Source organism: Notechis scutatus, chromosome 1, assembly GCF_049901735.1.
Source record: "Notechis scutatus isolate UNSWTSFEM ecotype Mainland chromosome 1, rNotScu1.2, whole genome shotgun sequence".
In the NCBI taxonomy this organism is placed as follows: Eukaryota; Metazoa; Chordata; class Lepidosauria; order Squamata; family Elapidae; genus Notechis; species Notechis scutatus.
In genome coordinates this window covers 84,682,447-84,697,675 of record NC_142009.1, presented here as the reverse complement: position 1 = coordinate 84,697,675, position 15,229 = coordinate 84,682,447, and the positions used below count along the sequence as shown (strand labels likewise).

Below are 15,229 nucleotides of genomic sequence, written 5' to 3'. Positions count from 1 at the left end.
GTTAACTTATTTGATAGTTCCTTGATTGGGATTATTTACTTCTTGTTTATTGGTCTGATATTAAACTTGGCATTAATCTCTGCTCATCTGGGTGTTGATTACAGGTGGGAGGTTGTTTTGATCTCTCCCCTCTTTTTTTTGGCTTGTTGATTATCTCTTTTGAATGATATGTAAATGAAGTTTATGTCTGTGTGCCCATTGATGGCCAATTTGTCAGAGTACCAGGCTTCTGCACCGTTTTGGGACTTTGCTTAGTCCAGGATGGTCACAGTTCCCCAGATGAAACTACGTCTAAGTCTCTCCGTGTATTGTGAAATTAAGGAGTTTGCCTTGATTGTTGAATTTTATCAGCCTTGAAAGCTTGCAAAAGGATGGCTCCTCATATAGCCTGAAGGGAAAGGGATAGAACCGCTGTGAAATGTGGCAGGTTGTTGTTTTGAGGATGGACTGCTTGGCTATGAACAAAGTACTTGAGCAGTAAGGGAGGTAACAAGGAGTCCCATTGTCCTTCCCTATCCATCACCCGAGGCAAACGCTTATTGTAGGGATTTAAGTACAGATTGAAATAGGGCTGTTTTAAGCTTTTTACATTGCTGTTGGGAGGAAATACTCCCCTGGAAATACTTCCAGCTGGCATGCAATGATCAGCACTTTGAAGAAATAATTGAATAACGAAGCAGAGCTGCAGAAAGAAGCTTTTTAATGACAAGGAACCAAGATGGGTGACATTCAGCAAGGCTTCTTGGCTAACTAGAAAGATTGACATTCAAATGTGAGTTTACATACGCTTTCTGAGGTTTGGTCTAAAACGAGTTTTTGGTGAAGTTTAATTCTGTCCTTGGTGATGCTTAATCCTGTATTTATTGATGGGATAATTTTCCCTATTCAGCTTTGTTTAGAAGGAAAAAGATTAATCTCTGTTCCTGAAAAGAATCTGGGTTGAGAAATATGGCTACTTCCTGTGTCTATTTATTCTGGTAATTGGTTTAACAAGCAACAGCTACTCTTGTGATTTAATTATTTGTATTGTGTTTGAATTTTTTCCTGTCTCATGTTTTCTTTTTCTATCTGGGAAGGGGTTCTTCCTTCACTGCAGTACTATCTGACACTGTCCTTTGGGGTCTACTTCCAAGAGGCAGGATGCAAGCTTGGCACTGATTTTTTTTATACTGCCTTTCTGGGGGAATGTGACCTTTCCTTAAATCTGGATGATTTCTTTAGGATATCTTGTGAGGTGAGAGAGACCAGCTGGTATCATTAAGTGGTGCAAATGGATCTAAGGATTGCTTCTCCTGGGTGTGCTCTTTCTGGAGAGCTTAAATGACCTCTCTGCTAAAGGACTTCACTTTATGAGCAAGAGTTGGCTGCTGATAATTATCACTGCATTTTAACTATTTTCATTCCTCAAGGTGCTCTGGCACCGTGCCTGATTTGTAACTCTGGCTTGCAGGTATTTTTAATCTAATGATTGTTATTTAGGACAGGTTTTTGCAAGCAAAGACGCTTTTTGTATTTTTCTATAGGTAATCCTTGACTTACAACAGTTCATTTAGTGACCATTCAAAGTTACCATGGCATTGAAAAAAGTGACATGATCGTTTTTCACACCGCCGTTGCATTCATCCCCGCTGTCATGAGAGGCCAGGTGAGGAGAAGCGCCCCTTGAGTGACGCCGAGTTGGCTACGGTCACCCAGTCACATGACCACCAAACCACACCCACTAACTAAGCCACGCCCACAGAACCGGTTGTTAAAAAAATTGAATCCCACCCCTGGGCTAGTTATAATTGTTTCCTACTGACAGATAGGCCCTTTTACATAACTTCTTTCCAACACTCATTCAACTGAATGAATAAAACAAATGCAACCGTGAAGGGGGAAAAAAAGTAAGAAAAGGGAAAAAAAAAACTCTGGGCCACTGAGGTGCTTAAATGAAAATAAACATACATTATGTGAGACTGTGTGAAAGTTTCTTTAAGCAAACCGGTTGAGTCTGTGCAGTGAAGGAGTTATTTATATTCTACCAGATTTCTAAGAAGGGCAAAAGCTGACAGCAATGCTTCTTTTTAACTGAGAGATTTCATAAGTTTCTTTGGTTTATAAGAAAAGAGGCAGTCTTGAAAGACTTGCCTAATTCTATTGTTTCCAAAAATAGTACTTTAGTTCCAGAATTCAAGACTGTTATTTTTGCTGTAACTGACATATTAAGCTGATTTGGAATGATATGTGGTTAGACAATATACCTTCCGCAAGTAGGAAATTGGCTATGAGATAATAAGTTTGTCAAAAAGTTTCACATTTCACTGCTGGGGGGTTGGATGGTAATTTTTCTTTATCTGGTCATAACGCACAAAGCACTAAATTCTGCTCAGCTATTCAGTAAAACCAGATGTGCATCCCTATGAAACTCTAGACTTTTAGTTTATTAAGTAGTGATTTCTAGCTTCACTGCTCCGAGATATTTAATGCCCTAGCTCCAAGTGTTTAAAAATATTGAACTGTTATTTATACTGTTTTATCAACAATTCTTAGAAACAGTGCCATAAGTAGAACTCCAAACCGGTAAATAAATATTAACCAGATAATCTGGTCTGATTTAACTCTAAACATTTAACAGCAGATGGTAATCAGACATGGTCAGGTTTCTGAATTAAATGTGCTAGGTTATTACAGGTAGTCCTCAACTTATGGCCACAACTAAGCCCAAAAGTTCCATTACTAAGCAAGATGGTGGTTAAGAGAGTTTTGAATAGAATAGAATAGAATTCTTTATTGGCCAAGTGTGGTTGGACACACAAGGAATTTGTTTTAGTGCAAATACTCTCAGTATACATAAAAGAAAAGATACATTCATCAAAAGTCAAGAATCATAAGGTACAACACTTAATAATGGTCATAAGGTACAATAAGCAATCAAATCATACTAGGAAACAGTCAATAAAATATTTAGGATACAAGCAACAGTCATACAGTCATAAATGGGAGGAGATGGGTGAAAGGAAGGATGGGAGGATTAATAGGAATGGTAGTGCAGTCTTAGTAAATAGTTGGACACTGTTGAGGGAATTATTTATTTAGCAGAGAGTGATGACATTCAGGGGAAAACTGCTCTTGTGTCTAGTTGTTCTGGTGTGCAGTGCTCTATAGCGTCGTTTTGAGGGAAGGAGTTGAAACAGGATGTGTCCAGGATGTGAGGGGTCTGTAAATGTTTCCACAGCCCTTTTTTTGACTCATGCAATATACAGGTCTTCGATTGAAGGCAGGTGGGTAGTAATTGTTTTTTTCTGCAGTCCTAATTATCCTCTGAAGTCTGTGTCTGTCCTGTTGGGTTGCAGAACCAAACCAGACAGTTATAGAGGTGCAGATGACAGACTCAATCATTCCTCTGTAGAACTGGATCAGCAGCCCCATTTTGCCCCATTTTATGACCTTTCTTACCACAGTGGTCAAGTGAATCACTGCAGGTATTAAATTAGTAACCCGGTTGTTAAGTGAATCTGGATTCCCCATTGACTTTTGCTCATCAGAAGGTTGCAAAAGGTGTTCACATGACCCTGGGACATTGCAACCGTCATAAATACACACCACTTATCAAGCATTTCAATCTGTGTGAAAGTTGAAATCGAAAATATTGTAAGTGTGAAAAATGGTTACAAGTCATTTTTTTTTCAGGACTGTTGTAACTTCGAATAGTCACTAAACAAATGGTTGTAAGTTGAGCACCACCTGTACTTAGGAACCTGGTGCTCAAACAATTGCCCTGGCTGTCTTTCTGAAACTAGAAACCAGAATCTAAGGCTTTGCTATTAGCATCTAACAGCCTAAGAATTAGGGCTGGATTATGCTATTCCCATATACTTTGTGAGTATACCCCTCTGTGTCTCATTTTAAAGACGTTTACATTAGGTGTATTAATGTTGGGAGTGTCATATTGCCATATCTTAATTAGTTTTTAAATACTAAATCTAAAAACTTATTTATTTATTTGATTTGTCAATCGCTTACAACAGGGGTCCCCAACCATCGGTCCCCGGACTGGTACCGGTCCGTGGATCATTTTTTACCGGGCCGCAACGCTTGGGTGCTGCCATCTTGTTTTGACAGCACTTCCGGGTTTTCGGTTGCTTCCGCGTTTTGGGTTGGAAAGTGCTTCCGGTTTTTCAGTTGGAAAGCGGCATTTGGGTGCTCGTGCCTTAGTTTCATCGAAGGGGGGGCGGCTTCGAACAAAGAGCCATCCTGATGGCGGTGGAGTCTCACGTTACTCAGGTACCAGTCCGTGGAAGAATAAATAATCATGAAACCGGTCCCTGGTTCGAAAAAGGTTGGGGGCCACTGGCTTACAAGATAATAGGTAAAAGTATAAACATGAGTAAGAATACAGGGAATAGGTACGAATAAATGGGGACAATAGGACAGGGACGGGAGGCACAATGGTACACTTATGCACGCCCCTTATAGACCTCTTAGGAATGGGGTGAGGTCAATAGTGGATAGTTTGAGGTTAAAGGAGTGGGGGTTAGAGGATGTAGCAACAGAGTCAGGTAGTGCATTCCAGGCATTGACCACTCTGTTGCTGAAGTCGTACTTTCTGCAATCGAGTTTGAAGTGGTTTACATTGAGTTTGTATCTGTTGTGTGCTCTTGTATTGTTATGTTTGAAGCTGAAGTAGTCATTGACTGGTAGGACATTGTAGCAGATAATTTTGTGCGCTACACTTAAGTCTAACCATAGGTGGCGTAGTTCAAGGTTGTCCAAGCCCAAAATCTCAAGCCTGGTGATATAGGGTATGATATAGGGTATTTAAACTTATTTTAAAAAATAAAATAAAAATTAAGCCTAGAAATAAAGAGAAATTTTCTGACAGCGAAAGCAATTAACCAATGGACTAGGTTCCTGGGTTGTGGGTGCTCTATCACTGGAGGTTTTCAAAAATAGACTGGACAACCATTTGACCAGGATGGCATAAGGTTTCTGCCTTGATCAGGGAGTTGGACTAGAAGAGCTCTGAGATACCTTATGATTCTATGCAAAGCTTCCGGATATTCTGGGCATTGGAAACACTATAAATCAGGGATCCCCAACCTTTTCGACGCCGCGCCCGGTTCCGGCGTCAGCTGGGCGCCGCATGCCGGTTCGGCGTCAGCTGGGCGCCGCCATCTTTTTGGCGAAAATCACTTCCGGTGACGTCACGGAAGTGATTTTCGTCAAAATCGGCGCCAGCGCTTCTGGTGAGCTTTTTCGGGTAGAAATGGCTTTCTACCGGAAAAGCTCACCAGCGCTAGCGCCGCCATCTTTTTGATAAAAATTGCTTTTTTACCAAAAAGATGGCGGCGCCCAGCAACCAGCGGCCCGGTAAGGCTTGTTCCGCGGCCGGTGCACGGTCCGCGGACCGGCGGTTGGGGACCCCTGCTATAAATGAATTAGAAATGCAGTAAATAAATGATCTGCAAAAATGATCCCTATCTAAAAAGGATCTACTATCCAAAAAAAGACATAGTTAATCAAGTGTTGAAACTTTCCATTTTCCTGCAGAATTTAAGCAATTACACATAGCATTCCACACACTCACCCATCACAGTGATAATCAAGAATCATGGTTCTTCAGCAAAATTGGCACCTAATGGGTTTTTGGATTGGGCCTCCAAGTTGATGCAGATCATGGTGCTTACAAAGCACAAACACAGTTGTCTGCCTGAGGATTCCTAATAAAATGTTTTTGAACAGCTGGTCTTAAAAAATGCATCAGAGATATTGGTTGAATTTAAACCACAGCATGCAATTTCAGTCTTGTTGTGAAAGGCGGCCATAAAAGACAAAAAAAATATCAAAAACTAATCATTCATATCAGATAAAAGAGATTAACATTTTAATCATTATCGCCAAGCCTGATTTTTCTATTTTAAAAATGCCTTACAGAAAACAGTTCCTCAACCAGAACTTATTGTAGATTTGCAGAGTAAATATTTGACAGGTGGAGTTATAGGCCATCAACCTTGGGCACCGCACCCAAGTTGCTAAGAGTTTCTCAGTAGTAAGATCAAATTTGGCTCTGAATGTAATCATTCTGATTCATGCCCAAGAAAACATTGCCAGTATGTTTGATGGGTTCAATTTATTAGGAAATCATAAATAAATATGTTGGTCACATTAAGTTGATTGATTCTAGGAATGCCACACAAATGAACATAATTGAAAAGTAGCAATTGTTTCTGGAAATATATTCCATCTTTAAAGAAGCTGTAGATGGCAGCGTATTGAAATAATTGTTAAGGAGCGCTGCTTGGCTTTTGTTCTTATAGGCAGGGAACATTTTCACTATCATATCTTATAGCTTCTTGATCTGTTTTTAAAAATGTGAAGCCAACAATGTGATTCTCCTATGACCGGAAAAATTTCCTTGGAAATGATTATTCAGTGAACATCTTACAATGGATTCATAAGCATTGCTACTTCAGTTCTTCTAAAATCTTGCCTCACACAAAGTAGGTTTGTGCTCAGTAGGTTGGGTTCTTAGTTCTAATGGGTGTAGCAAACCTGGCCTCTCTCTCTCTGTGTGTGTGAGGGGGTGGGGGGGAATGTATATTGTGTTTGCACCACAGACGTCTCTGCAGGATAGTAAATACCTATGCTGTAAATCATGATTCACATTCTCATTTTGCAACTAGTAACACTTAACAACTTTGCTGAATGAAATCCAAGGATGCTACAACAAGATACTAAGCAGTCAGTTCACCCTGTTCAGTCATAAATGTCAGCCAACATCACAGCAGTATTTTCTCATCTTCTCTATCAAATTGCCAGTCAGATTGTTGCATAATGATTTGCACAACTGTGTGCTCTTGCCAGAGGAAGAGGCCCAAATCACTGGATGCCTTGAGACAGATTGGATTAAAAGAAGCTGTGAGAAAGCATGGGAGGGTTCCAAAGGGAAAACTGAGGAAGTAAGTGACATCATATGCCTCATGATGTCATCAGTGTTGTACCTATATGTATAGATATATCAGTGACACCTCTGTATACGTCTCAACCCAAATAAAATGTGATGCCTGAAATGGGACAACTGCATAATAATTTGCAATAATAACCATGCAAATACACATAATCAAGGACAAGGCTGTCAAACTCCCAGCCCACAGGCCAGATGCGTCATGCACTGGCCATGCCCATGCCCGGTTTAGCGAAGGGGGAAAAAGTCCTGATACAACATGTGATGACAGCGTGATGTGAATTTGACACCCCCTGATCAAGGAGGTACAAATACTAAATTTCTGAGGGAAACCAGCACCAACCGAATTACATGTTGTTTTGGAAAAGTCTGTTCACTTGATTTTTAAAAAAATCATAATAAAACTTATATGGAAGGAACGCAAAGATTTAAACCTACACAAGGGAAATAGTCCTTTTAATAACATACTTAGATTTGTGTAATGAGGTCAGGAAGAAGTGCTTTCAGATTATCAAAGCAGTGTGAGGGAAAGACATCAGTTTTGTTTTTGGGTTTCAATGCCAGCTGATGATTCCAAATTCTTAGTTCGCTCTTGGAAGCTTTTGGGATCTCGAGTTCCAACACTGGTATGCTGCCGTTATAGGCCCCAAAATATCCATTCCCGAAGCTGGCTAAAAATACATATATATCTATGTGTCATTTGGAAAGCTAGGGATCCTCAACCAATTTGGAAAAACTGCAATTTCACATCGTACAGCTAAAGTGTCAACCTCTCTCTTTCCTTTCAGTCTTTCCCTTTCAGGATTTTGAATAATACTTTGTTTTGATCGTAGCAAAGCTTTACAAACACTATGTGTGAAAAATCTATGCAAAACCTTTATGCAAATCTCATATTTGCTACCTGAGAGTGGTTCTTCTCTTCACTCAAACAAATACAGTCACCTTTCCCGGTAACATTTCTTCCTGGAACAGGCAAAACGGTTATTAGATGTTGGTATGGGTTCAGGAAGGCCAGCGCAATATGAGTAGTGAAGGAAAGACAGCAGCCAAGGAAGAAGGCCTAGCCATAGGCCAAAAATATAAGAAGACATTTTCCACCTTGTGAAAAACATAGTTTCTTTTTCCTCTTTCATTGTCTCAATTGTTGGCTCTTAAGCGGAAGTTGCTTGCCATTAGAGAAACAGGGAGTGCTGTACATCTTCTTACACAGTAGGAAGAGTAGCTGAGTCTTTCTATCCAAGACGAAATGAAGATGGCTTGTCCCTCTAGTTGTTTAGGCTAAAGTTAGTTATTGTTGGGGAATAGGTATGATGCAACTAATGGCTCTGGCTACCTGTAAAATATAGGCTTAACCATCTTAACCAGCTCAGATTTTGTTTATCAAACTGTTGTCTAGGCTGTAGCTCTTCCTCCTGTCTCCCAAGGCCATTCCCACACACTGTTGCTGATTGGGTGGCTGCAACTTTAGGAATGGAGGTTCTTGCTTCCATTGAGGAAAAAAATGCCACTAAAGCTGTCATCCTAACTGAATGGGAAAAGAGCATCTACCTTAGCTGATCTCAGATGAAAGTTATTATCTTTCTATAAGCCATGGAATATAAACTGGATGAATACAGATATGATTTATTACTTTGCAGCTGAAATCAAGAAAATAAAATTTTAAAAATTGAATAAACTTACATCTTTGTGTGTGCTTCTTTCTTCTTTTCCTTTCCTTAATATTTTACCAAATTTTTACTACTGTACTATAAGCTATGTTACTAAAGTCTTATATTTATATTATTTCTGCCTCATTTTTAGGGATAGACCTCTCTGTATGAAAAGTATACTGTGATAGTTGGTAAGGAAATGAAGATATGACTCATCACCCAATTTAGTGACTGAATAATTGAACCATGTCAAACATGTGAATCAGCACAGGAAGAAAAAGAACCAATTACATTGTTCATCTTGCACATACTGCCTTTCCAGAGTCCGGAAATGTTAAAGTATAGAAGTGCTCAATCGTAACATTCTCTCACTTTCAGCCTCAAATCTCTAAGATAATTATACCAAGTTGGGAGGGCGCTGTAATATGTAGGTGACTTTTAGACAGAATACAAATACAAAAGACTTAATACTTCCTTAATTGGGAAAGTTCACAAAAATGCTGAAGAACCTTGATTCAATAATGAACTCTTTCCAGCCCGTAGAAGATGTATAAGAAGGATTATTTGTCCTTTTTAAAAAATGAAATAATCTTTTTGCTTTGTTCTTAGCTTCCATGGCTCAGTGTACCTTACTGCATAAATAGTCTAGCGGTAGTAGTTTCCTAATATCAAAGCAATTTAAAAGATAGAATAAAACAGAGGCGCCCTTAAATGGCAAAACTCTGTTCACCCATATCTAGTATTTCTATTCATGGCATAAGGGTACCATCCACTAAAGAAGGTATGAATTATTTAACTATAAAGATAGAACAGTTCATTCTCAATCTGACTGAAACTGTGGCTGGAGTGAACGCTCCTTTCTATTCTGCCAATCCAACTCTCAATCAAAAGTTTACTGCAGAGATACAGCCTTAGGCTGAATCAATAATATCGCTCAAGCATTCAGCATACCCTTGGCTCATTTGTATTGCTCTGTTCCAAAAAATGTAGCTATTAAACTCTGTCTTCTGATTAACAATGTATTTTATAATTCCTTAATAAATATGAACTTGAAAATTCTCACTGCTACTGATTAAGACAGGAGGAGGTGCTCGGAAGAAAAAGCTTCTGATCTAGACTTTCTCCAAGCTGGCACTTTCCAGATGTATTCAAAGTTATTGTGCCAATTAATTGGGGTTTATGGGGGATCCAGATGGAGAAAGGTGATCTGAATTCTGCTCCAAACAAGTTGCTTTGATCTTTTCTTGCTTTATTGGTAATCAAATCTATGTGTCTTAATCCACCAGAACTATCTTCCATGAACATCCTTAAATCACTCAGAGTGGCTTGCTTTTGGATGCATAGGTATAGCCACCCAATGGCAGGATAGATCTGGTGCTGAATTCCACGCCCTGATGAGGATATAAATATCCGGATGCCCACTGAATGGCAACAGAGATGAAAAAAACAAAAATTCTGCTGCCATTTGGTTGATACCTGGATTTTTGCAGCCCAGAGAGTCCTGTCCAACTTTTTTGAAGATACAGGATAAGGGAGGAGAAGGAACTGCTTCATTTTCTCTACACCACTATGATTTCACCCCCTCTGCATCTCTCCTTTTCCTCTTGGCACCCAGCTGATTTCATGACTAATGCAGAACTAGAATTCCCAGTCTCCCACTTTCTAGCTTCATGGCTTTAATCATTCCACCCAATTGGCTCTCCTGAATTCCTTTACCAAGAAAAAGGAATTCCTTTATTTCAATTCTTCAGTCCCCAACTTAGAAGAACTGATTATTCAAGATAGTCTTCAATTGGCATAATCATATTCCTAGCTGAAAGAACATGAATTAAAAACAAAGTATAGGCACTTCTGGTTTTAAAACAAAACAACAGACCAAGAAAACAGCTTTAGATCTAACCATGCTAGGATTCTACAGATTCCGTTGACAAGGCATTAGAACTGATATCAGTGACTAACCTTTATTTGTGCAATACAATCTCTACATAGTCTATAGAGATTCTCGGTCATCCAGGTCATGGTTGTCCCAAAGGTGCATTTTCAAGAGGCAACTGGACTTTCTATTTTTTCTTTGATGACATTTTGTTTCACTTCTCATCCAAGAAGCTTCTTCAGCTCTGACTGGATGGTGGGGAATGCAAGGATTTATACTCTTTGCAGACAGCTGGTCATTTGCATTCTTTTATAGAGGCGTTGAGGCCATGTGGAGGTTTATCTGTGTCATCCCCACCAATCCAGTCAGAGCTGAACAAGCTTCTTGCATGAGAAGCAAAACATCTTCAAAGAAAAACCAGAAAGTTTTCTCTTTCAAGTTTTTCAAGTTGCCTCTTGAAAAAGCATCTTTGGGATCGGACCGAAGGCGGCGTAGTTGTAGGTTTTCTAGGTCTAGAATTTCAAGTCTGGTGGCATAAGGTATTCTACAACGAGTAGAGGAGTGGAGAACTCTTCTTGTGAAATATTTCTGGACTTTCTCAACTGTTCTAATATCAGATATGTAATGTGGGTTCCAGACTGATGAGCTGTATTTGAGTATTGGTCTAGCAAATGTTTTGTATGCTCTAATTAGTAGTGTGATATTACCAGAGAAAAAGCTACATAGGATTAGGTTAACAACTCTTAATGCCTTTTTGGCTATGTAGTTACAGTGGTCTCTAGCACTTAGGTCATTAGAGATGAGTACTCCAAGATCCTTGACAGAGTTTGGATCATCAACAAGGTCTTGACTATTCAGCCTGTATTTTATTTTCTGATTTTTTTTTTGCCAATAGGAGACTGCTGGAGAAGGAACAAATTGCTCCTGCCAGGGCTCTGAGCTGATTTTTTGGCAGAGGTCTTTCAAAACTGGGTTGAGAGCTCTACAAAATTATGCTGGAAGCTGCAGCTTACCAGTCCCAGTGCTACAGTGCAAAGAAATTTTGGAAATGGAATTTCACAGAAAGAGAGAGAGAAAGAGAGAGAAAAGGTTATGTCAGTTGTATGGAACCCCTCAGTAAGTGAAATAGCTGTAGAGCCTTGTTGATGTCGCTGGACTCTTTCACACGCATATAAATCTTCTTACATTAAAGTTTTATATGCTTTAGTGACAGGCACCCTGGACATACTGGAAATATCACATGATTATCTGAGGTTATTTTAAAGACAGAAAATAAACACTGATTTCAGCCTGAGATTTCCTGAGCTGGTGATTCGTTTAGGAAGAGCTGAGTAGCAACAATTTTCCTGGCCCCATCCCCATTAAAATGGTGGCCTTTTGCCAGCTGAAGAATCTCGGTGGAATTTGAATGTTTCCAGACTATAAATATATTCTGTAGGTTATTAATCAAATTATCAAATAGTAATAAACAGGATGATCCTGCCCATATTTGTCTTTCATTCAACATGCACTGGCTTTCTCTCTATTCCTCCTCATTCCCTCACCCAACCCCAGCTGCACCCCAAGAATTGGAATCACTTCAAAAATAAAAAAAAACTTCAGCATAAGTTTGCTAAGCTAGGTCCAAACTTTCTCCCCTTCTTTGTGAGAACTCAGTGGGAGTTATCACATATTTATTTTATGAAAACATAGCAATATTAAGATCACAGAAGGAAGACTGATCAAATACCCCAGGTTTTAAGGCACCTTACAAGTGATCTAATTTTTACAATAACAATTAATAAAACCAAGTTGTATACAAAGTGTGAAAACACCCAAACGAAACCTCCTCAGATATGAATGTATTCTTGGAGGTAGCAATGCTTTTGCCATATCTGGGCTGCCAACTAATCACATTTTTGAAGCCACACAAAGGTCACAACAAACAAAAACATAAGGAAAACACAAGCATTTTTTTCACAACAAATCAGCACCAAAGGAGCACCTGTTGTGCAATGTCTTTTCTATGCAGAACATCCCTGTTCCCCTCTCCCCCAATTAGTTTCTGCATCAGGTAACTGGTGGTTTGGAGCCGTCATATAACCTATGGAAAAGGTACTCAAGAGATGGCATGACATACCATGAACAGCTGCAACAACAGCACCAGCAGAAGCAACACGTGTTGTTGGCTCTTTGGTTTCCAGGAGCTTGAGACACAGCCGATGTTCCTTCATTTTGGGACTGTTGCCTTTTTCTCATTTCAGCTACTTCAGCACCCCTGTGGCTACAAGAATGTAGACATAAGAGAAAATCAAGGGAATGCAGCTAAATATATCCCAATAGCTCAGACCCACCTTCAAGCTCAAAACTACAGATGCCATCAACCACAGCTGGGTTTAAGAGACTTAACAGGGGCCAAATTTAATCTCAGTAGTTTTGCTGTCCCTAATTAATAAATCAGGATTTCCTTTGGCAGAAAAAAGGAGGGAAAATGGCAGGGTAGTAATCATAAAGGACCTCTATCCTTGCAGGAAATGTTCAGGGAACCAAAAGATTTTTCTTTCCTTTCAAATACTTTCATGTCTGTGGGGAATAAGACTTGGTAGTATTTATCTACCCACTGGACAATTTTACCTTTCTCCCAATTCAAGTTTTGCCCTTCAGACCAAGAGAGAAAGAATTCAGGTTTAAGGACATTTTATCCATCCATGAGATGCTTGGAAGATGGTTCCTTCCTTCAGCAAAATAATTACTTTGTGTGGGTATTGAGATTGGATGGAGAAGCAAAAGGGTGACATGGCAAACTTCTTTGCCTGCCCAGATATTTTTGAGGAGCAGGGCTGGGATAGACAAGGTGTTCCTGCACAGAGATCTTGGACTTCAACTCTAATCAGCCCACCCAATGGCAATTAGTTGTGAGAACAAAAACAGCCAACTGCCTATTATTGGCCCAGAAGCAGTGATATTAGGCTTTCAGATTCAAACTGCAGAACTCTACTCTACCTGACTCTATGGTTTCTTCCCCAAACCTCAAAAACTTTAACCTTACACTGTCTACTATTGACCTCACCCTTTTCCTAAGAGGTCTGTAGGGGGTGTGCATAAGCGCACCAACGTGCCTACCGTCCCTGTCCTATTATTTCTTTTATTTTTATTTTTATTATATGTATCCATGTAACTTAACTAAAATCCTTCACAGGTCCTTTCTTATTATTCAATATTCATTTAGCTCCAGGAACTCTTTTTCTTATTCATAATCTCTGAAGTGCATCTCACAGTTTATGTAACACTAGGTAATATTTAAGACAAAGTGATAAAACTGTTGTAGCATTTTGCATTTTCTGTTCAGAAAAAGAATTGTACTGGAGATACACAGATGTAGGCATTGTTTACATCAAAAGTGACAATGAACAACAGAAAAGTATATTGAATATCTAGGTAATAGAGGAGATTAGGGTACTGTACAATTCAGCTTTATAACATACAAAATGAGATGTATGCTACCATCTAGAAAGTCTGTTCTGCCAGATCCTTGGTTATGTCATTGTTATTATTATTACAGGCAGAATATATTTGTTCAGATTCTGATGGTCCATACATGTAGCAGTTGAATTCAGCTGGATGATGCATAGGTCTGTATAATGAAGGTAACACTGTTTAATGCTGAGTATCCCTGCTGCCTCCCCCATCGCCAAATTATCGGAGCAAGATTCTCCAGTCTTAAAGAGACAATTCTGCATTTTTTGTATCCTTTAGAGATAGATATCCATAACAGTTAAACTGGGTTAAAGCCAATTAAGTGTTCTCTTAATTGGTTTTGGCAGAAATCTGTCAATAACCACATTCAGTATATCATGTTATGTTTTTCCTTTCTTTTTGTCTGGTCCTATATATATGTTTTCAATATCTAAAGAAACAGGAAGACCATATTTAGAAGATCCAATATATTAGTTGCTGTCTGGAGCCTAAGCAAATTTATGAATGGCTTTAAAAACCCATCAAGGATAGATGGATGAATAGATAAAACAATTTCCTATAGTTCACATCCATATCTACTTATGTCCCAAAATATATCCTATAGATTTCAGTAGTCTAAACCTTTATATGATTTCTACTTTAGGTGCATAGGGTCCAAGGAATAGATTGAGTGTTTATGGGCAACATATTGATAGTGAAACAACCAAGTATTTCTATTTCTCAGAGAAGCACAACTGCACCTATAATTTATTCCAGCAACATCCTCTCTTAGTTGCCACTAATATTGGTATTGTCATTTCTACTTAGAGAAGCAATCAATCACCTGAGCCACTGATGGACACCATTAAGCAGAAGCAAGTTAGAGAAACATTATTAATTTCATTCATAGACCAAGATTGTTCTGTGATCCTTTATAATTAAACAGCAAGCTGCCCTATGAAGCATAGTCCATTGTAAACTGCATAGAAGTTGCCCAACGCCTTCTGCCATATTTAGGAATAATTAATTTCCACATACTGCATTCTGCCCATAAAAGCAATTAGCATGGAACAATCCCTGTGGCCTTGAAACAATGTCATGAAATGGAATCTTGACAGATATAAGACTGCCACCAGCACTGTTAACCTATATATTCACGCATGCTCCGCCCTCCTCATTAACATTTACAATTCTATGACTAGACAAAGTGTAAAGACCGTAGCCAGGGCCAGTTCTACAGTTAGACAGAGTGTGTCTCAGATAACAGTTTCTGAGAAGCCATAAACCCTTTCTCACTGAAGACAAAATTGTGCCTGCCACAAAATC

The 15,229-nt window shown here is 39.1% G+C and overlaps 1 protein-coding gene across 4 annotated transcripts in view; it reads right to left on the bottom strand.

The window, feature by feature from the left end:
* Positions 1 to 15,229, bottom strand: part of RGS17 (regulator of G protein signaling 17) — a 65,343-nt gene that overhangs the window by 16,991 nt on the left and 33,123 nt on the right. For all 4 annotated transcript variants that reach the window (XM_087969902.1, XM_087969918.1, XM_087969907.1 and 1 more), the window contains one exon: positions 12,588 to 12,731. In XM_087969902.1, the coding sequence (XP_087826028.1) occupies positions 12,588 to 12,706 (119 nt within the window). In that variant the 5' untranslated portion in view covers positions 12,707 to 12,731. The remainder of the gene's footprint in view (positions 1 to 12,587; positions 12,732 to 15,229) is intronic.